Source organism: Penicillium macrosclerotiorum (genome assembly GCF_028827735.1).
Source record: "Penicillium macrosclerotiorum strain IBT 26536 chromosome Unknown utg000007l_segment0_segment0, whole genome shotgun sequence".
Classification (NCBI taxonomy): Eukaryota; Fungi; Ascomycota; class Eurotiomycetes; order Eurotiales; family Aspergillaceae; genus Penicillium; species Penicillium macrosclerotiorum.
This window is the reverse complement of record NW_026643086.1, coordinates 1393010-1414701: the sequence shown is the minus strand read 5'-3', so window position 1 is coordinate 1414701 and position 21692 is coordinate 1393010. Positions and strand designations below refer to the sequence as shown.

General features: G+C 49.9%; 5 protein-coding genes across 5 annotated transcripts; 2 read left to right on the top strand and 3 right to left on the bottom strand.

Moving 5' to 3' along the window:
• Positions 1-46: 46 nt before the first annotated feature.
• Positions 47-3307, bottom strand: schA (serine/threonine protein kinase SCH9; the record flags this gene model as incomplete). The annotated part of the gene is made up of 4 exons (XM_057079053.1): positions 47-1487; positions 1594-2026; positions 2082-2773; positions 3249-3307. The coding sequence occupies 4 exons, from the start codon at positions 3305-3307 to the stop codon at positions 47-49; spliced, it is 2625 nt and encodes an 874-aa protein (XP_056931723.1).
• A 3748-nt stretch (positions 3308-7055) lies between these two features.
• On the top strand, positions 7056-9581 carry N7462_007334 (proline--tRNA ligase; the record flags this gene model as incomplete). Its single annotated transcript, XM_057079052.1, has 13 exons — positions 7056-7298; positions 7383-7481; positions 7538-7567; positions 7622-7685; positions 7748-7798; positions 7854-7908; positions 7970-8089; positions 8145-8174; positions 8231-8454; positions 8521-8615; positions 8683-8768; positions 8833-9047; positions 9103-9581. 13 exons carry the CDS (start codon positions 7056-7058, stop codon positions 9579-9581), a joined length of 1791 nt encoding a protein of 596 aa, XP_056931722.1.
• Positions 9582-12179: 2598 nt separating this feature from the next.
• N7462_007333 (chromatin structure-remodeling complex subunit RSC7) lies at positions 12180-14087 on the top strand (the record flags this gene model as incomplete). Its single annotated transcript, XM_057079051.1, has 3 exons — positions 12180-12228; positions 12339-13434; positions 13505-14087. 3 exons carry the CDS (start codon positions 12180-12182, stop codon positions 14085-14087), a joined length of 1728 nt encoding a protein of 575 aa, XP_056931721.1.
• A 2431-nt stretch (positions 14088-16518) lies between these two features.
• On the bottom strand, positions 16519-17366 carry N7462_007332 (uncharacterized protein; the record flags this gene model as incomplete). Its single annotated transcript, XM_057079050.1, has 3 exons — positions 17197-17366; positions 17008-17141; positions 16519-16936 (listed from the first exon to the last, which is right to left on the bottom strand). The coding sequence occupies exons 1-3, from the start codon at positions 17314-17316 to the stop codon at positions 16519-16521; spliced, it is 672 nt and encodes a 223-aa protein (XP_056931720.1). The 5' UTR covers positions 17317-17366.
• Positions 17367-20565: 3199 nt separating this feature from the next.
• On the bottom strand, positions 20566-21492 carry N7462_007331 (ESCRT-III subunit protein SNF7; the record flags this gene model as incomplete). Its single annotated transcript, XM_057079049.1, has 4 exons — positions 20566-20642; positions 20705-20913; positions 21010-21214; positions 21318-21492. 4 exons carry the CDS (start codon positions 21490-21492, stop codon positions 20566-20568), a joined length of 666 nt encoding a protein of 221 aa, XP_056931719.1.
• Between the last annotated feature and the right edge of the window lie 200 nt (positions 21493-21692).

The window sequence follows — 21692 nt, the reverse complement described above, 5'->3', positions numbered from 1 at the left end:
ATCATGCAATGAGAGACGAAAGAAAGAAGAGTAAGGAAATCCGTAATCACATATCAAAATTGTCATCAACGTTGAAGATCCCTGGCTCCGTGCCATCAGAGGTCTTCTGCACGCCGCTCATGCGCTGATCCGTCGAATTGTTGGACCGGTGGGTGCGCTGCCACGCATCTTCGTGCATGGTGTCCTCCTCCATCTGCTCACCCGGCTCATGCTTGAGATGATGGTCGATGGAACTCTCGTTCACGAAAGTGAAGCCCTTGAAGTTGGCTTGCATACCGGGCGACAGAGGTGTGGAGCCAGGCATCAGACCATTGGCGAGTGCTGCAGCGCGGAGGTTCAACGACTGGTTGTTCTCGAGCGCGTTGGTGAACTCCGGGTCGAAGTTTGAGGTGTCGGTATCCGACTGCAGCTTCGGCTTAAAGGGCGGAATAACCTGCTTGCAGCCCAGAGCTTCCCAATCAACATCGTGGAAGAAGGGGTGCGCCATGAGTTCTTTGGCATCGCCGTTCGCACCCAATCGGTGTTTGGGATTCCGGTTAAGCAGACCCTTAACGAAATTCCGGCCCTCAGTGCTGAGAGCATCGCGGGGGAATCGAACTTTGCCAAAAGCGATATTCTTGTACATCTGCTGGGTATCTTCGGCGTAGAAGGGGCTCCAGCCGCAGCACATCTCGAAAACCAACACACCCAGTGACCAGAAATCAACCATCTTGGTATATCCTTGTTCATCCAGCAAGACCTCCGGGGCGAGATATTCGGTGGTACCGCAGAAAGTATTGGTGGTGTCGTTTTGGGTAAGATTTGCCTTGGACAGACCAAAGTCACAGAGTGCAATGTGGCCATTTGCATCCAACAGGATATTTTCAGGCTTGAGATCTCGATAGACAATGTCATGGTCGTGAAGATGCTGTAGTGCCAGGATCAACTCAGCAATGTAGAATTTCGCCCGAGCCTCTTGGAAACGACCCTCACGTTGGAGGTGCCAGAACAATTCGCCACCGGACATGTAGTCGGTAACGAGGTAGAGATCGGTCGGAGTTTGGAAGGAGAATTTGAGGCCCACGATGAATGGTGAGGCTGCCATCGCGGTTCGAACCAGAATATTGCGTTCGCCCAGTGTGTGTGCCACCTCCTTCTTTTGAATAATGACCTTCTTAGAGAGAACCTTCATGGCATAGATTCGCTCAGTATCCTTCTTCTTCACTTGGTAGACCTGGCCGAAGGTTCCCTTGCCGATGAGCTTGAGGATTTGGAAATCGTTTGGTCCAACCTGCTTCCGATCCGTCATCTCGAATTGCATCTGGAGGTGAATTTCCCCTGATACTTGGCTGTCGCCAGCGGCACGGGCGACCAGTGGGAACCATCCTTCCAGCCGACTGTGATCTTCCTTGAGATTGATACCGAGACGCACATGACCTAAGAAAGCCTCTTGGTTGCTGCGATCGTACACCGTCACGTCGACTTCGGAATGGTCTCCGAGCACATCACTAAGGAACAAAAGGTTAGCAAAAAAAAAAAAAAAAAAGAAAAAGATAAAGCTGCGCCACGAGCGTCATGACCATTGGAAAGGTCGGGAAAGTATGGAAGGCTTACAAGACCGCCTCATGATCCCAATGGGGATCGGTAACGGGCATCTTGCCCTTGTGATCGTGACCATCCAAGGCGCTGTTGTGGCTGCTCTGGCGGCTCTTCATGGGAATCGCCATGGGGCGGCCAGCCTCGGCCGCCTCCGCATCCAGCTGCCGCCGCTTCTTTTCCTCTTCGCCATCACGAGCGCCCTTGGAGATGTACTCGTTCCACTCAAAAACGCAGACCACGTATGGATCAAAGCTGGGGCGGAGCCCGCGGGCCTCTGAGATCTTGACGAATAGCTTTCCCTTCAGCGGACCAACAGGAGCTCCGTTTTGCGGGGCGGCATCAGATTGGCGAGGGAAGGCTTCGTCGAGCTTCATGGCAATTTCGTCGGTGGAGCTGTCCATGCTATCCGGCTGCGACTGCGGCTGCGGCTGTGGCTGCGACTCCTCGACTGCGCGGGGGTGGAGGTGACGGGCTTCTTCTCGGTCGATTGGTCCTCGTTGGACATGGCCCGGGGGTCAGCGGTGGGGTATTCTTGAGACGCGCCCCATCGGGTGCGTTTCCAGTCAGCTTGGCAAGGTTCTCGGAAGATATGGAACCATGCGGCTTCACGTGGTCGAGGAAGGGAGCAGCAGAGAGGGACAACGGATCTAAGGCAGGAGGGAGAGATGGATTGGAGAAATGGGTGGCAAGGACAGGATCATCAGAGACGCTAGAGACTGGCAGGGAGGTTTGACGGCGCGAGGGAGTAGATTCAACGGGGGCGTGGGAGGATGGAGTGAGATATTTCTTCAGAGTGTCATAGATGGACAACCCCGTGTCCTTCTCATCCATTTCGTCTGACTCCTGCTGGAGCAGCGAATGGGGCGGAGTGGGTAGGTTGGCATGCGTCACCTCCATCGGATCCAACCCCTCTTCCCGTTGCCCCTCCTCATGCTCCATCATGACGAAGGAGGAAGAGGAGGAGACAGGGCGGGCTGGAGTAGGGTCTGACGGAGACGGGGCCGAGGATTTCGAAAGGCAAGACCAAAACCGTGGCAAACCCGCTTTATCACGAGAAAAGGAACCAACCTGGAAGTAGTTATGCATGATGGATGGCAAACGCTTGTCTGCGGGATCCGGCTGAGGCGTCGCGATGCCGGTCGGCGTAGATCCGTTCGACCCGATCTGGTCGTGGTTGTCGTCTTCGGAAGCGGAGCTATGGGATCGATGCGATTAGCCATGGCCGATTTGAAGAATGTTGCGGTCTCTCGTCATTGTCCACATGGGGAGAGGGGGAAGGGGGGGGGGGGTGGGCGAGAGGGGAGAGCGGGTCCTCTGGGAGGCGGGGCAACAGTGCGACCGGGCAGGTCTTCCCCCATTTATGCAGGAAAACTCCGACCCGACCAGAGGGACAGGAGAAGAAGAGGAGGGAGGGGGACCGAGGGAGGAGGGCGTTCGTGTGGTCCATCTCGACTAGGTCTCGCATTGAGACAGGTTCTGCAGGGAAGATGCAATGCGGTGTGAGGGGGGAGGGGGAAAAGACGTGGACCCTCTTTTTCCCTTTTCCCTTTCACTGCTTTCACTGCCCATCGGTTTCCTCTGTTTCCCTTGTTTTCTTCTCCTTTCGTTGCCTCTGGGTCGCTTCCGATCGCAGATAGGGTCCGGGACAGACGCCGGACGGAGTGACTCACTTGGATGGCTTCATGTCGGCCGCTCCGTGCAACTCAGTTCCACTCTGCGCAGCAGCCATTGCGTTTCCATCTAACACTCAAGACGCCCCAGGAGAAGGACAGCCGAGGATCAGACGAGGCGAGTCAAGGATGCGAGAGTTCGAGGGTGGTGGTGGGGGGAGGGGGGTCGAGGGTTGTGAAGGCAGAAAGAGGCGAGGTGGTGGGTGGAATCGGACCAGGGAAAAAGGAAGAAACTTTTGACGCCAAATGATGAGCTAAGGGAGTTTGCGGGATGGTCGTCGAACCCGATCGGCTTCGGCCCAACCAGACGTCACAGAACTGTGGTTGAGGGAGATTGGATGTGGATGTGGGGGGGGAAGGGGGAAAGGAACAGAAGGAGGATTAAGCGAATGAGAAGTCCAATGAATCGAATGAATCGAATTATATAAAAAAAGAAACACTCCAGAGCCTCCAGCCAGTCCTGTTGGGCTCGTGAAGCGTTGTTCTTCGTTGCTAAATATCAGAATTTCGCGAGTCCGAGACAGACAGGGACGCGGGATTGGCGAGCCCGCGGAAACCCCCCACTATGGAGGCGGACAGCCTGAAGCTGAAGAAGAAAGTTCGGTGGGCAGCCGAGTTGGTGGGAGAGTCGCCCCGAAATGAAGAGACAGGAAGCACCGAGGATATTAAATGAGAGAAAATAAACCCTCCCCCCAACCCAAAATAAAAGAAGAAAAATCAATAAAATCGTTAATAGCGACCGAAAGGAAAAATCAAGACCAGCAGGTACTACACGGACGATCACTGCTCGCCCACGGGCTGACGAAAGGCTGACCATAAGCTGAGAGCGAGCGGAATCCAAAATGGCCGCTCAGGTGAGCTGGATTGGGAACAAGACGGGGCAGCCGAGAGGATGCCTATGCGCGACGACTATGCGACTATGCGACTATGCTACGGTTGTGCCCTGTGATCGATGTCGGGGGTGGCGAAAAAAACAAGTATAGACCGTCGAGACGAGCATTGGCATCTAGATTCGCTAGGGATCGCACACCGACTCCGACACGGTTTCTGCTGTCGGTAAAAACTACAGGTCGAGCAAAGTTGAGCAAAGTAGAGCAAAGTAGAGCCAAGTCTAGTGAAGTAGAGCCAAGTCTAGTGAAGTATATAGGAAAGTCGAGAAAAGGAAAAACGAGTTGGGACTTGACCGCGTAAGACCCAGACACCCAGAGAGCAAAATAGACCCCCAAACAAACTATGGCATTCCCCAGTTCAAAAACACTCCGTCCTAATCGGGATGAGCAGGGGAGAAATAGGCAAATGCCGGTGGAGACCGGGCTTTCGCCGCCTCGAATCGGTGTGAGAGTGGCGGCGTGAGGGGGACGCCTGGGATGACGGAGACGGGGATCGTTCGATTGGATCTACAAATGGTGTCTGGAGGTCTGGATCATACCCGGAGTGGGGGATGATGAGGCAACTGATTTAATCATCAGCACATTCCATCGCGACTTCTGAATCGATCCGATACACAATTGGTCTAGTCACCAGACCACAGGAAAAAGAGAGAGTAAGAGAGAAAGAGAGAAAGCAGGAGAGCGATCAGGAATCGGCATGAGGAGGAACGAGGCATTATCAGAGACGCCCGGACCGAGCCAAAATTCCCGGAAACCTACAATTTGGTCGATCGTGATGAGCAGTCGACTATGATCACTGCCCTATGATGCACAAGGCGCTGTATTCTGTAGTGGGACCCCAAGCCACCACGCTAGGTGTGTCAAGACAAAAAGCTGCGGGAGGGAAATTGGAAGGAGGTCGATTGTAGAGTGACAACGGTCGCGACCCTGATGTATACGATGTATACAATGTAAAGATGTACATGTACGCATGTGCCCAACGGTCCATTCCCCATCGCCTTTTCGTGACGGATCAGAGGCCGGACAGTCCCCGAGGTAATCTCTAGGCTTCCCCATAAACTTCTCACCCCCGAGAATAGCGAGAATGGCCCAAAAAAGGCGAAAATGTCAGTGCAGATCCACGCGGCCGGGGCGGTTCGGGCTGCCCGTGTTCCAGGGTTCAAGCGGGACCTGAAACCAGGCGGGCAAGCCTGGAGGGCCCGGAATTTGAGAGGGGAAGGGGAGAAGACCGAGTGAAATAGCGGTAGGGACAGAGGGCGACTCCCACACCACCCAATCCGCCTTGAGGGGGAGTATTTCGCGGCTCCTGGGCTCCTGAGTTCTCCGGGAATTATAGTGATGCCCTTAATGCCCTTATCGCCTAGCGGACCGAACGCATGAGAATCTCCGCCATCTCCGCTCGGCGAAGGCGGGGTACATTGCGCGACTATTTGCTTTTAGACTCCAAGGGCGGGTCTCGTCCAAACGGTGAATATTTGCAAAAGAGCATAGAGCATACCCCGGGGACAGTGTTTTCATTGTGATACATTGTCCTTAGTGAAGAGTTATTTTCAGAGGCATGGATAGATCCATCGATACATGCAGACGCACACACAGCTGGTCAGAAATCGGAAGGATCACATATACTTCCTGGTTCTCGATCTGCCGGCAGAATACTTTTATACTTCTCCAGAAATACAATATACGATTCGTCCACAGTCTCCTCCCATTGCCTCGGGCCCCCGGGAAAGATTGGCATGCAACGATCTAGCAATACATCAAATTATTGACCGATGGACCGGGAACTATACAATTATACAACTATACAGGTACCACGCTCAACGGCTTTTCCCTTCTCGTCCCGACCCCGTGCAACACTGATCGAGTCCGATCGGCATTCCACGGCGATCGCGATCGTGCAGCTTTCAGCTTCGAGTATGGCTCGACCCAGCTCTCTGCATCCCCTTGCATGGGTATGCCATTCGTCGGGGGGGGGGGGGGGGGGGTAGGGGCTCCTGTACTGCGTCCTGTAAACCCAACCCCCGAGGCTGGCCCACTATGCAGATTGGTATGGCATGCGGTCGGGGGAAGGATCTCCACCTCCTGCGTCATCGGGCGCCATCGATTCCTAAGCTCCTTGTACAGAGTACCTGTGGCTCTCATGCTGGCTGGATGGATGTGACAGCCGTGGTGCTTGGACATGTTGGGTGTACGACAGCACGGTCTGCTGGTCTGCTGGTCGGGTGGACACATCGATGCAAGAACAACAAGAACAGGCCCCCCAAAAGAGCCCTAGGCAGAGTGTAACTCGATTGAAACAGCAAGACCCAATGGAGTCGTGCGATTCGAGCAACAGTACCTATCGGTTGGCCTGCGAGTACGCTACAATTTTATACTGACGGCAACTCTCAACCCGGGCTCCTCGTAATGCCTCTTAGGGGACGGATCGACGGCTTCTCTCATTTTGCAATAGAAGAGTGAATCGGCATCTGTCTAAAAAAAAAATATATCCCCTCGTCTCCCTTCATCGTCTCATCAGGTCTGGGGAATGGGGAATGGGACCAGGGTTGCCGGTTCTGGACCGCTTGTTCAGGGCTCGCGCGTATTCTTCGACTTCATGGGCCTACCGGTGATTTTCTGCCTACCTAAGATTGGTTGCCCCCCTGTATACCCAGTCTACTGATATTCGAATGAGTTTCACAGCATTCAAAGCAGTCCAGGGCTGTCGAGGGCGATGGCAGAACTCCGCTGGCCGAGACCGGGGGTGTCTTAGTCGCCCGCGCTAAAAGTTCTGCCGCACAAAAGCGGTGTCAAAGATAACATCCCATCCCACTTTTTTAGGAGTCACACCTCGATTCCGAATCCGCCTCAGTTTCTCTCCTTGGCTCATTTTCCTTTCCCTGGCCTTGCGCTCGATTTCCTGCGCGCAATTATCACCATGGCTAGCCAGAATCCCACCGACGCAACCCCCTCGGAGGCCGCCGCTCCCCAGGTCCTGCCTGACCGCACAAACCCCGCTGATAACCAGGCCGGCGAGTCCAAGAACGCCGCAAAGAAGGCCGCGAAGCTCGCAAAACTCGCTGCTGACAAGGCTGCCGCTAAGGAACGAGCCAAGGAAAAGAAAGCTGCCAAAAAGGCAGAGGCACCATCGGATGCTCCCAAGAAGGCTCCGAAGAAGAAGGTACGGCTGCATGGATGCGATAATGCGATACATGAACGATGGGGGCGCCTCAGATCACAATACTAACAAAATGGTTCTCAATAGACCGATGGTCCAGCCCTGATTGGTATCGATGCGTCCAAGGATGGCGACTTCCCTAATTGGTACCAGCAAGTATTGACCAAGGGCGATATGTTGGATTATGCAAGTCTTGATCCTCCAGAGCGACCGCATTGATACCGAATCTAACAGACATATAGTATGATATCTCCGGCTGCTTCATTCTCAAGGTATTCATCTGGCATTGCTCACTTGAATAGCTTGCATTCGCTAATTCCGAATAGCCCAACTGCTTCTTCATCTGGGAGCAGATCACGGACTTCTTCAACGCCAAGATCAAGAGCATAGGTAAGTTTCATCATTCACTAAAATTTATTGACCATGTCGTGTATTGACCATTCTATTAACAGGTGTAAAGAACGCAATGTTCCCGTTATTCATTAGCTCCGAAGTCCTTGAAAGCACGTGACGTCTATTTCGATTTATATACTTCACATCTACTAACAATATCTACAGAGGAGAAGGATCACATCGAAGGCTTTGCTCCCGAGGTTGCCTGGGTCACCCATGCGTATGCACATCGCTGTGAAAGGTTTATTTCTGTCTGATTATACTAATTGGTATTAATACAGTGGAGATACCCCCCTCGAGAAGAAAATCGCTCTTCGTCCTACCTCCGAGACTGTCATGTACCCCTACTACTCGAAGTGGATCCGTAGCCACCGTGACCTGCCTCTGCGGTTGAACCAGTGGTATGTCATAAGAGCAAGCCTTAACGATAATTGTATAAGCTAACTCGCTTCATAGGTGTTCGGTCGTCCGTTGGGAAGCTAAAAAGTGATACATTCTTTCTAACTATATGTTTAGCGCATTATACTAACTGGTATCTATAGCCCGGTCCCGTTGCTCCGCACCCGAGAATTTTTGTGGCAAGAGGGACACACCGCACATGCCACCCCGGAAGCTGCTCGGGAGGAGGTGCTGCAGATCTTGGACTGGTACGCCGCGATCTACGAGGAGCTGCTTGCCGTGCCCATGGTTCGCGGTTTTAAATCAGACGCCGAGCGATTTGCTGGCAGTGAATATAGTTCTTCTTGCGAAGGATATATCTCTGCAGGTGAGATCCCCTCATTACCGACGCCTACATTATAATCCATGTTTCCTCGCTAAGTCATATTTATAGTCGGTCGTGGAATCCAAGGCGCCACCTCCCATGGTCTGGGCCAGAACTTCAGCAAAATGTTCAACATCTCGTTCGAAGGAACTAACGGAGAAAAGGTTTTTCTACCCATGGGTTGCTTTTACTTATCTATTTGTACTTGTTCTAACTCAAATTTTAAACTAGGAGCTCGCCTGGCAGAACAGCTGGGGATTCTCCACACGGAGCATAGGTATCATGGTGATGACTCACAGTGATGACAAGGGTCTTGTGTATGTTATGCGATTCATATCCCCTTCTCGAAAGATCTGCTTGAAAACTAATGCGGCTCGCTAGCCTCCCTCCTCGCGTTGCACAGACCCAGGTTATGATCGTCCCTGTGGGTATCACGGCTAAGACCACTGAGGAGGAACGTGCGAACCTCTATGCTGAGATCGAGGGCCTTGTTACCGTCCTTAAGGCTGCTGATATCCGTGTTGAGAGCGATATGCGTGAGGGCTATTCCCCCGGTTGGAAGTTCGCGCAAGCTGAGTTGATCGGCATTCCTCTTCGTAAATTCCCCCACTCCCCGCCTTGCAAGTACTCAGATTAACGTTTCGTATCTAGGCTTGGAATTCGGTCCCGGCGAGTCCGCTGGTCATTTCGTGACTACGGCTCGACGAGACATTTCCGGCAAGGATGGCAAGGGATCGATCCCTATTGCCGAGCTTGCTACGGGGGTTCCTGCTCTCCTGGAGACTATCCAGAAGGACCTCTTCGACCGTGCTAATGCTGAGTATACTGCCCACCGCAAGATCATCACCAACTTCGATGAATTCACTCCCCTTTTGAACCAGAAGAACGTGCTGGTGGCTCCGTTCTGTCTCGCTGAGTCTTGCGAGGAGTCCATCAAGACTCAGACTCGCCGAAAGGCCGAGGAGGAAGCCGGTGAAGCCGAAGACGCCAAGGCCCCCAGCATGGGTGCGAAGTCACTGTGTATTCCCCTGGAGCAGCCCGAGGGTATTGAGCCGGGCGTCACTAAGTGTATCAACCCCGAGTGTAGCAGCTTTGCTCAAAAATGGTGCATGTTCGGCCGCTCCTACTAAGAACAAGGAAAAACCGGTTGCATATTTTCTAGCCTTTTCCTATGGAGTTTGGGGACTCATGGGGGAATGGGGGGGGGGGAAATGGAATGGGAGTGGATCATGTAGTGGAAATGAGCCTATGAGAAGAAATGATTGATGTTATCCTACCCTGTGAGAAATATCCCATAATTTCCCGGACTCGCGCGGCGCGATGGGCGATGAGCTTCTGTAGCCAAAGCAAGTTTGGGAGTCTCTTGCAAAAGTAAGTTCTGGAGGCTCCAGCGGGCGGAGGAGGAAGAGAAGACGGAGAAAGGAATCCACCCTAGCCCATGTATATGATCGAACACAAAGACAGATCATGCATAATTCTATGGGGCCTAGGATCCCCGCTATTCGGGGCAATGGAATGGAGTGCATCACACCCGCTTCTCGGAGGTAAGCTGTCCGGCACAGTGACACAGCCGGTCTTCCGTATACATGTAGCCTTCTTCTGCTCGGGATTCTAAGTGGCATTCTGATTGGGAGAATGACAGGAGTCATCCTCCACCCGAGAGCTAGAAAGCTACTAAAGCACGATCCTCTCGGGAGATAACGGTGAACGTACCGCCCGGTGAACGTTTCTGGGATTCTTCGTTGTTGAATTCTTGTTCAGTCCCCCTCAACCCTCGACCGCAACCGAGATGAGCTCATCGTACCGCTATTCCGGGGCCTGCGCACCTCTTGAATGGTCCAGCCATACCAGAGTCTCCAAAGCCCGCAGGACCGAGCCAACAATCGCAAAGATCTAGAATACGAATGGTGATAAGGAAGCCTGCTGATCACCGCTTGGAGCACAGTTGCCCGAGCGGACGTGCCCGAGATGATCCGTTTCTGCAGCGGACCCAGGAGGTCGGGCTAGTGACGTCATTTTGTAGGGTTGAGGCCGACTGGTGCCTGAGAACGCCAGGACATACTTCACGTGATTTTCTATCCGGATATGGATAGACCCAAACGGTGAACAGACCGGCTACAGACATAGAACTCTGTAAAGGACAAGTTTCTAGAAGTCAACGTGGAATAGATGACTTTGATGATTGATTCAATGATCTGAAGTTGGAAATTACAACAGAATCCTATCTGTGCAAGAAAGCCCCGTCGCCTTGTTATGGTCAAATGCCTATATATCTGCACCAAAACTGAACTATGTAAATCTACCTCTCGCTCTTCCCCAGCACCAGGGCGAGCGGAAAATTAAAACTATGCTGGTCAAATGTGTAGCTAGTAAGGGGTGACTACGTTTTCTCTTGAATTCGGGATAGTCCTGGTTATTCCAGATCAAGATTACTCAGATACCTCCTGCACCATAACGGCAGAGCAGCGGAGGGAAATTAGCCTGAAGAATGACTCAGTACTCCGGGATTAGCAGTAGTAGTTATTCTGCAATTTGATCTTTGATTGTGGCGTATACGCACTCCACATGTAGGACAGCATGCCGGTTGCTTCGAATAGAAAACTTCGGAAACTACAGAAGAAAAAATCAAGTTCGGGGGAATGAAAAACGTAAAAGCACGAGATCAATATCTCTATCAATAACGACAGGCAAGAGTCAGAGCAAGTAAATAAGATAATTTCAGCCCTTTTAGGATATCATTCAAGAACAAAATTGGCTCCGATGTGTCATATAAATGCTATCCACCTCTTCCCTGAAGAATTGTGCAATAGAAGTCTTGCAAATACTTTCATAACAGATCAAGGCACACAGGATCTTATTTTATGGGATAGCTCTATCTCAATGTGCAATAGATGATAATTCCATTTGTGTCCATTCAATGAGCCACTAATTTTCTTGAATTTCCAAAAGTGTCCTGCTTACATCTACAGTCAATCAGGGGCACACACTGCTGGCAAGCCAGTAAAGTCCATGTTGCACACATTGGAGACTAATCCCGGGTACTTAGTCTAATTCTCGGAATCCCGTTCCTTATGGATAGACTCGATGAGTTGGTGGTTCTCTTGGATTTCGAGCTCTTGCCCAGCCCTCAACCCTATAGAAAATATTATTATCGAGATAGGATCTTGAATAACAGAATCACATATGGTGCAATGGAATTGACCCTTTACATCAGTTTAGATATAACAATTTATCATTTTCATATTTCTTTTCATGCATGAACCCCCCCTCCCCCCCCTTGTTAGTCCAAAGCCTTATGCCGAGATAAAATTAATTCAGTATTGAAAACTCTCCCTGAGGTTCCTTGCTTGTCGAATGGGGAGACACTGACGATTCAAACCATCCGAATCCGAGTGGGCCAAAAGCTCGTGCAATGAGAAGTGTAAGATCAGTTCTGGTGAAAACGCCCAGAGATTCTACACTTTGCAGGCAGCCAAAACATTTTCTAAAGTCTTTATATACAGCAATCCGACTACAGCTATAAAACATGGTTTGCAAAGCAATTGGGGGTTTGAATCATCGCTGTTACCCTAAGGTAAATGCAAAATTGAGTGCCTGAGGTTGAGGCTCCGACGCATGGACCACGTGACTCGGGGCCTGGAACATCATTCCCCCCGGCCACAGCAAAACAGCTCCCCCTTCACATTTGGGGATCGTCCTGCGCCAGTGTGAGCCCATCAAACATCGGGATGCCTCGAAAGCTCAGGGCAGCCGCCCAAGCAGCGGCTAAATCAATGAGTAAGCCTGGATTATCCCACGTCGCCCCCCCTTTCCCTCTCACCCCGTCCGGATCAATTCCTTGATCACTTTGGCCCTGGAAACGCGTTTGCGATCTAACAATTGTCCAGAAAATGTACCCACACTCCCCGATCTCTCCGACGATGATATGATCGATGCGCCCCCTTCCCAACCATCGTCGCCTCCCATTGAAGAACCCGACTCGCCGGGCAACGACCCCGATGTCGAACCTGAGGTCGATGAGCCGGACGCCGACGCGCAAAGCCCCGGCGATGCTAAGCAGGATGATGACAATGGCGCAACACCCGCAGTCGACGATGCTTCTTTGATTGAAGGTGCTGATACCTCTAACTACACTGGAGGTCGCCAATCCGCAATTCCGCGCAAACGTCGCATCGGCCGTCCGCCCAAGAACCGTCCACCAGACTGGGATGCTCCCGATGGGTCGCAAACCCCAATTCGCGTCACCACCCCGGTCAAGAGACGCCGAGGCCGCCCAGCTGCAAGTGGTGGGCGTTGGGCGCGGAACCGTGGACCGTCACACATGACTCAAGTACCTGTCGACAAGGAAGGCAATATGATGGACGTGATCAACGATGAAGTATCACTCCCGCCGAACCCCGAAGGTGACGCCAAAGTGGATGAGAATGGCCATCTGCTCGGGGGTCGTGAGTACCGAGTCCGTACTTTTACCATCCTCAATCGCGATGACCGGCTGTACATGCTGTCCACAGAACCGGCCCGTTGCATTGGTTTCCGTGATTCGTATTTGTTCTTCCAGAAGCATAAAATGCTTTACAAGATCATTATCGATGATGATGCAAAGCGGGATTTGATTGAACGAGATCTCATCCCCCACTCGTACAAGGGTCGTGCTATTGGTGTGGTCACGGCGCGTTCCGTGTTCCGTGAATTCGGTGCGAAGATTGTGGTTGGTGGCAAGAAGGTTTACGATGACTACGACGAGAAGGTTGCCCGTGAACGTGGTGATGTGGAAGGAGAGCTGGCTGTTCCAGAAGACAAACTTCCTGCTCCTGGAGAGCCTTATAACCGGAACCAATACGTTGCTTGGCATGGTGCCAGCAGCGTTTACCACACAAACGTACCATCAGTCCCAATGGCCGGCGGGAAGCCTGTTGATCCCAAAAAGCGACGTGTTCCAGTCACAGATGACAATTGGATGCTGGAACATGCCCGTGCGGCAAGGTAAGATTCTCTCATCCCGTTCTTGACTTTGCCTCAACATCATGATGGTTATACTTACTCGCCCGCACAGCTCCTTCAACTCCAAACTTGTTGAAACCCGTCGTGCCACCATGGGCGGCACCTATGACGTTCACACCAATGTGATGCAATACCCGCAAATAATGCAGCCTACGCACGCCCGCTGGGAGCAAGTCCTTCCAGCTGACGCTCACAGTGCTGCTGAGCTAATGACTGACATGTCGACTCTCAGCCTCGCCAACAAGAGTAGCAGCACAGCCGACATAAAGTCCACGGAACGCACCGAAAGGCCTGACGTTCCGTCCCCGGCTCTCTTTTCCCCAGTCCCATCCCACATCTCCAACCGCTATGTTGTGCAAGACATTGTCTACGAGTCACCACCGTACTCGAATATGGGTGTACCCGGCCCAGACGGTGACCTGCGCAACTTGAACCCGAACGGACTTGCCAGTATCGCCAACCCCTCACATCCGGAGTTCATGACTCCCGACATCATCGCGCTCCTGCCGAACGAGTGTAAAGAATCCCTTCTAGATGCGGCCGCGCAAGAAGTCCAGTGGAAATCGAAGTGGTCAACCGAAGCTAACGATGGGGCCCGCTCGTTACCTCTCAAGAGCTATGCGTGGTACCCGTGAAAGCAACGATATGAGGCTAAAAAGCGGTATGCCTTGATTTTGGCCACTTGAGATCAGCATGTCTTGTCCTTCCTTTCCTTTCTATATTTCCTAATGGGGTTGAATTCCATGTTAGGGGGGCCATTCGTCTCTTTGTGTGGTTCCCGGCTGGGTGATTGGCTTCTTTCTCTTTGATTTGGCGACATCTAACGTTACGGGGTTCTTTAAGCATAGGTTTTGGGTGATTGATTCAATGGGGGTTTTCATGGCGGGTTTCAAGAGCCCTAGGAGTTATTTCCAGATTTATATTACTTTTTTTTCTCTGTCTGAATTATTCTTTGAGGTAGCATTCTGTATCTTGTCCCGCTAGGAGATAGGTTTTTGTAAACCATGATGTTCTTTCACTGTAGAGTTGTATGGTTCCATACCGCCCTATGCAGTGGATCGGCCATGCTGACATGAGATGGATTATATATGTATTATTTGAAAACCAACAACTTCCGAGCTAAATAGCCGTAAAAAGAAGATCAAAGGCTGATTCAACAGATAGAAAGCAGCAGTCTTCTGAGGAACTGTTATTCGGAATAATGTAGTAGGGAATGCAGCCGTTGCCATTAGCTGATCAGGGCCCCATTATCTCAGCTTACAAATGGAACTTAAAGAGAAAATTCCAACATAACGTAGAAGCTCTGTCTTGTGTTTCAAGTCTAATTTTTCTCTCCAGGTTTGATATTATACTATTGTGCGATTCCAGTATAATTAGGGGTGTTGTGATACCATCGAGTTGCCTGGCGCGAAGGATGGAAGGGCATATCTCCGCTAAGAGCAACACGAACATGAGGGGGCTCATTGGAATTAGCAAAGGCTACATACATCTATATGTTTGTTCCTAGCCAGACCTGGCCAAAAAGAGATATCGGGCCTGGCTAAGCCTTACCCAATATATGTAATTGACTACCACTCGTGATATTCCTCTGCACCGCCAACGCTGTCATGCTGGAGTAGTTGCCCTAAAATCTAGCACCTCTTAAAACTCTTATGTATGATTGGTTGGTGTATTAGGTCCTCACCATAGAATTATTGATCGAAGGACACATATTGAAAGGAATGCTTTCTCTTGTGATTGAGTAGCTATCTACTGTACAGACGGGCATCTACGGAGCGCAACCGATTTGTCTGGCGGCTGGACTCTCCCGCTTTTGTAGATATTGTGATGACCGCGAGCTCGGAAGTTTGAGTAAAATTAGTATATCTGCCTCCGTACTTACCGGAGTTGAATCCGATCCAGGAGTTTTTTACGGAGCTGAAGAGCTTTATCAAACGTAACTAGAATTACTACGAAGTAGACCCCGATCAAGACTTCAATACCTTTCTTGCATAGTGTATTAACAAGGTCGGTACAAGGAAAGAGAGTATTAGAGGTCACTTTCGACACTAGGCTTGAAGATAGAAACTTTATAGAACTAAGCCTATTTTCAACCTCGGGTGCCACAAAGTACAAGATTCTAGTTCCCTCACTGATAGGGCTGATACTACGGCGGCCACCTCTATTTCCTGTACCATTCTTAGTGTAGGTATTAATAATACTACAGTGGCGACCGTTATTGCCTTCCATGTTTAGAAACAGAGAGATATTCTTTCAAACCCTAGTCACGTAATGTGAAAACCCCATTATAGAATCGCGTAAATTACGGGTTTGCCAATATGTACTAAGGGTACTTGGTTATGTCCCCCAGTAGCACCGATACGAGTGTCTGTTGGCAAGGACGACTAGGCTCTATGCAAACCGAGCAAAGCTGGCGACCGTTTGCAATATGTCAACTTCCCTCCTCCGTGCCTCAGTTATTTTATTTCACTGCAAAGGGTCTGACACCGCCCTGGGTGTCCATCTCGGGTCAAGTTGAGAGGCAAGGCTTGAAAGTAAGATTCGTTTCGTGATAACCATCGCTTATCGCCGTGTGGCGGCTGCGTCTTTATTGGGCATCAGGCATTCCTGGCTACCGCTTACAGCTCTAGGTTTACCCCTCCCCAGAGATATTGAGATGAGCCATAGCTCTGGTGACAATGCCGATCAAACCCAGATGGTCGACCCATAGGAAGAAAGTAGGCAGTATGCCCCCGCACCTAGTAACCTCGGTAGTACACCCGCGACCTTGTACTCATCTAGCCCTGCCCCGTATCGTGCCACAGCCATAGTCGGATGAACTCACTTTTCTACCATTTGCCGAATGGGAAGAAGGTGGCGAATACGATGAGAAGCCTCCGAGATACGTCTGCTACACAGTCGAATGGAAGCTTATACTTAACCGCAAGGCGGTAGGTAGAGTGACGGAAGATGATTCGGTTGTAGCTGATACATGAGCATATATATATACTTTTTGTCAAGGCAGAGAGGCGTTACCCGAGCCACAACTATATACCCCCAACCTCGTTCCAAAAAATGTCCAGATGATCAAAGAGCGACAAGAGCCAATACAGCTGCAGCACCGCCGGCAGCCCAGCGCGCGTTTCCAGTAATCATAGGCATAGCAGCGTTACCAGATTCAGTCTGGCTAGCGACAGCAGCACTGCTACTATCCGAGGTGTCGCTGGTGCTAGTACCAGTGCTAGTACCACTGAAAGTCGAAGCGGAGGTAGTCAAAGTAGCGCCGCTAGTCGAGGCAGCGGTAGAAGCCGATACGGAGGCACCAGTAGTGGCGGTGGCCTTCTCCGTTCCAGTTCCGGTGATAGTGACAGGCATTAAAGCGCCGCCACCGGGGATTTCAGTGAGGGCGACAGTGGACGTGAAGGTAGTGGTTATGCCTTCCTCGTCGAGGCTTGCGGCGCAGGTCACGCTTACAGAATCATACTTGCAGTTCTCAGCGATGGACCTGTTTCAGGAAATGATCAGCCATGACTTGTGGGGTAGAAGTGGATTTCTTAAAGAGCTGGATATACTCACACACGTCCCGTGCCGTATGCCAGGCTGACGGTTGAAGAGCCTTGGGCCACAGTCATGCCATTAGTAGGAAGGCCGCATTCGGTGGAGTCAACGCCAGCAGCACACTTGATGAGATATTTGGTCATGGAGCCGGTCTGGGATAATATTTAGGTTATTGTGTTAGATTGATAGAGGGATGGTTGTGTTTACAGTGCCAATGATCTTGCCCTCAAGTGGTTGCTCATCGAAGCCAATTAGGAAAAGAGAGACTGTCTCGGTAGCGATGGCGGCAGTGGCACCGGCCAAAAGGGCGAAAGATTGGATACGCATATTGTATTGATTTAGCGAAGGTCGGGGTATATAGTCAAACGAGCGACAGGAATGGAAATTTTGAAAAGATAAAAAAGATAATAAGAGGAACAGATAGAGCGGCCAGCGCCTTCATATACGACAAGAATTTATTTCAGGGTCCCTGCAGGTTTGAGCCAGGGTCCAGTCTAAAGCCAATTCGGATAATGCATGCATCGCGTTGAAACAGAAGCATCCTATTGGCTCTTTCTTTGTACAATCCTGAAAGACTAAGCGATGCCCTCTAGCCTGTTTAGGAGCTAGCCTGGTGCTAGTGTCGCCGAAATCTATACCATTATACCTAATTAGGCCATTCGAACCCCTTAGTGGCTGACAAAATAGCTCTATTGCCTCTAAAAAGTCGGATCGATCAAACTCCAGGTTTTCGACCATTTTACATCACGGGATAAGATTTCTTTGTGGGGATCTGGACCTTGTGATTTAAGCCATATTTGCCTGATATTTGCCAGTTACTACGTAGAAGATAATATAAAATCAGAACTCGCTTCTCGGATTTATATTCCGTGAAGTTAGTCGTCAATGTGTGAGGTCCCACGAATTTTCCACGAATTGGCCATAGCAGTCTAGCAAGTGAAGTGAAGGCTCCGAGAATTTCAAGCCACGCGCTTCCTCTTTCTTCTGCTCGACCTGCCTGTCATTCAAGTTGGGTACAAGGACATTCGTGCACGCTGATGAAGAATCCATATATGGATCAACCATCAGGTAGACTTGCTTCATACTACGCTAGTTGTTCCCTGATTTTCTGGTTTTTATTGAAGATCGAACCGCAATTGACGGCAAGGCCGACGCTGGTGATCAAGTTCAAGATCAACAGGAGGATGCAGAACGATACCGTCGTGCTGCATTCGCTTTGCTTGATAAGGGCTGAGGGAGTACGGGGTCTCGGGTGTTCTACCGAAGTAACCAGAAGTGCGGGCATCATGCCAGTTTGTTTTCGATGGGTCAATTAGCCGACCATCATTAAAAGAGCTATAGGTCATAGCGTATGTGCCCAGAGGAGGAGCAACCTATAGCTGCACTCCGTCAGGGGTTAGCCAGGTATGCCTGATGCCCAATGAACATCGGAAGCCGCCACATGGGGATAAGCAACGTTAATCACGAAACAAATCTTACTGTCAAGCTTGCCTATCAATTTGATCAGAGATGGACACTAAAGGCAGAGCTAAACCCTCTGCTGTGAAGCAACTGAGGGATGGAGGAGGGAAGATGACAGATTGCTAACGGTCGCTAGTTTGCTTGGTTTGCATGGAGTCTTCTAGTCGTCCCTGCCTACAGACAATCGTATCGGTACTACTGGGGGACATAACCAGGTACCCTTACTACATATTGGCAAAACTCGTAATTTACGTGATTCCATAATAGGGCTTCCACATCACGTGTCTATAGTTTGAGATAGTGTCTCTCTGTATCCAGATATGGAAGGCAATAACGGGCGGCACTATAAAATAAAACACAAGTTTAAACATCAGATGCTCTCTGATATGTGATTATACGTATTACGGGGTCAAATTTACTATATAGGATTCCGTTAGCCATTCTTCTCTGATCACTGCTACCTAAAGTGATTATTTTTTGGTCAATACTATATTCGTGTTACAATTGATAATCTTCAGAAATTATACTTCAAGTTTAAATGTAGACTACAGTTTTTGACAAAGCTTGTGCTATGAAGTGTCTATTCCGGCGACGGAAGGCCACGAGGGTAGGATATCTATATTGATAGGTAGGTATAGTGGTCTACCTCTAATAGTATATCCTCCTTTACAGCAGCTCCTGTCTAGTCTCTATTATTCTTCTATTTATACGTATTTCTTCACGTACTATTTCTAGTATATCTTTGTAGCTATCTTATAACCTACCCTTTTCGATAAAGGTAATAAGGCGTCTTAGATAGTCGTATTTTTAGTTAGTAAATACTTTCTCCCTACTAGATCAACCTAGCAATATTAGCCTAAGGAGTAAGCTATAGTATCGTATCGTATTATATTATAGACGCTACGCTAGGTAGGTTTTTATCTAGAAGCATCCTACTCTATATCTAGCTAGGCGTCTCGCTCCTCGAGTATCCTTTTCGTGACCGAGGATTTCCCTCTTTTCTCTCCGTTCCGACCGGTAGTCAGTAGAGAATAACGTTCGTCTACGTAGTTAAAACAGATCTTCAGCGTAAGTTCCTTACTATAAGAGAATAGGCCTAACTATATTAGAAGCTACTTCTCGATAGCGGTCTAAATAATATTAGTCTTATTAAACTGTTTAGTTAAACTATACTAGGTACGATCGTTTACTAAAACGATAATAGTAGTATTATTATGTTAGATAATAACTACTTGTACAGGGTAGAAGCCTGTCGACTAGGTAGGAAGATGAACGTCAAGTAAGGAAGGCAAAACACTGTTTCTTGCTATTATAGATCTCTCTATAATCCTCAATTTATGTACAGGCTTCAACACTTTCCCACATAACCAAAGCAAAGGCGATGGATCACATTACAATATACGGTCTGACGTGGCCCACATATAACAGAGGTAAGCAAAGGCTACAGGAAAGAGGGGTTCACGAATCCCTAATGGGAGGGCACCGAACCCTTAGGGCCTTGTAGGTTATATATCTATGTAAGGGAGAAGTAGGGCTGTTATGACGAAGCCTAACCGATAAGGTGTCGAACTGACACCTGAGGCGTGGAGTTGGGAATAGCCTTATGTTGCAATATCATATGACATAAATCTAGTTTCGAATACTACTGTAATCATTGTGTATTGGAGTCACATAGGTGATCATAGCTTACATGGCTATGGTATTGGTCTAGAACAAGCTCACAAGTTGGAGAAGCAAAAATAAAAAGATGAATAGGCTTGATCGTCAAAATAAGGAAAAGGAAGCGAGCCTAGTTGACTCGAGAATTGGGTTGATTGGTTTAGAATGAAATAAGGTGGAGTCGAGCAATGGGGGTGAAATAAGAGAAGACGAAGTCACCCTGGACTGAATCTGGGTGAAAAGGTTCAATGTATAGAGAAAAGGGGTTAGGAAACGGGGCGCCAGAATACAGAGAACAAAGGGCTTGCTTGAGAGATGAGACAGGAAATAGGAAATAAGAACATCCAATGCATATGTGAAGACACGAAGCCCCAACCAAAAGAGACAAGGAGGAATTTGCGGACGTGGAAATGATAGTTGTCGGTTGAGCAGAGACAAATGGTCTTGCTTGCTTCGCTACATGGCCATTTCGGCACGCAGCTTGGCCAACTCGGCCTCGTCGTCGTCTTCCTCGGCCACCTTTGTCTTGTTCACTGTCGGCCGTTATTAGCATCAATCCAAAAGGAACTCGATTTAAAGAAATTGCAGAACTCACGCTCTGTATTGCCAGCGGCTGGCAATCCCTCCAACCGAGTGCCCACGGGGGTAGGTCCAGTGTTGAGCATGCGCTCGTCCATGGCCTCCTGTTCCAATCCCTCCAATTCCGCGTCCAGCTCTCCCTCGTCCAGCTGCTCGCCAATCGGCATGTTGGTGATGGCATCGCCGATTTCCTGGCTGAGTTGATGTTGTTCGCGGAGTTTGTCCCTGGAGGTATATCAAATGTCAGCAAAAAAAAAAAAACCACCTTATCCATAGCACCCGATCGAGGGCTGCATGTCCCGTCGTGGCAAAGTGACATACATCGTCTCGTCGACATTTTCCAGACTCAGGCCACCGTGGATCTGCTTCATAGCTTCGCTGGCCTTCTTCATAGCTTCCAGAGTCTCGTTGTTGATATTTGCCGCTTCGATCGAGTAAATGTTTTGTTCGAGTTGCACGATTTGTGCCGAGGTCTGCTCGAGGTTCTTCTCATGCTGATGTTTCCGTCGCAGAGCAGCTTTCGCGGCTAGAAATATCCCCAAAATACATGTGTTAGATCTTATTGTCTCGTAGAGTCATCTTCATAGCCTCGGGGAATCCACAAAATGGGGTAGGTAGGCAGACTATACCATTTTTATTTGTGCTAACGTATTTCCGTGCTGTGGCATCCTGCTCGGTGATCTGAACTTCCAAGTGCTTCTCACGCTTCTGCAACATCTCCAACTGCGCACGCAGGCCTAGGATCGCATTTTTAGGGGCATCCTTTCGCTTCTGAGCGGCAGCGCCGCCAAACCAGGACCACATTTTTCTTTCCAGATGGGAGCGGCTAACGAAGGCAACAAAGGCGGCCGTGGGATATAAAGCGATGCTTGAGGAGACAATCAGGCAGCACTAGGCAGATGTAGGAGTGTTGTACCTTGCGCCAGTGCAGTCTTGCGACGAGTCAGACGGAGAGTGGGGAGTAGGCTCCAGGCAAAAACTCGTATGGTAGGTTGATTGACGAA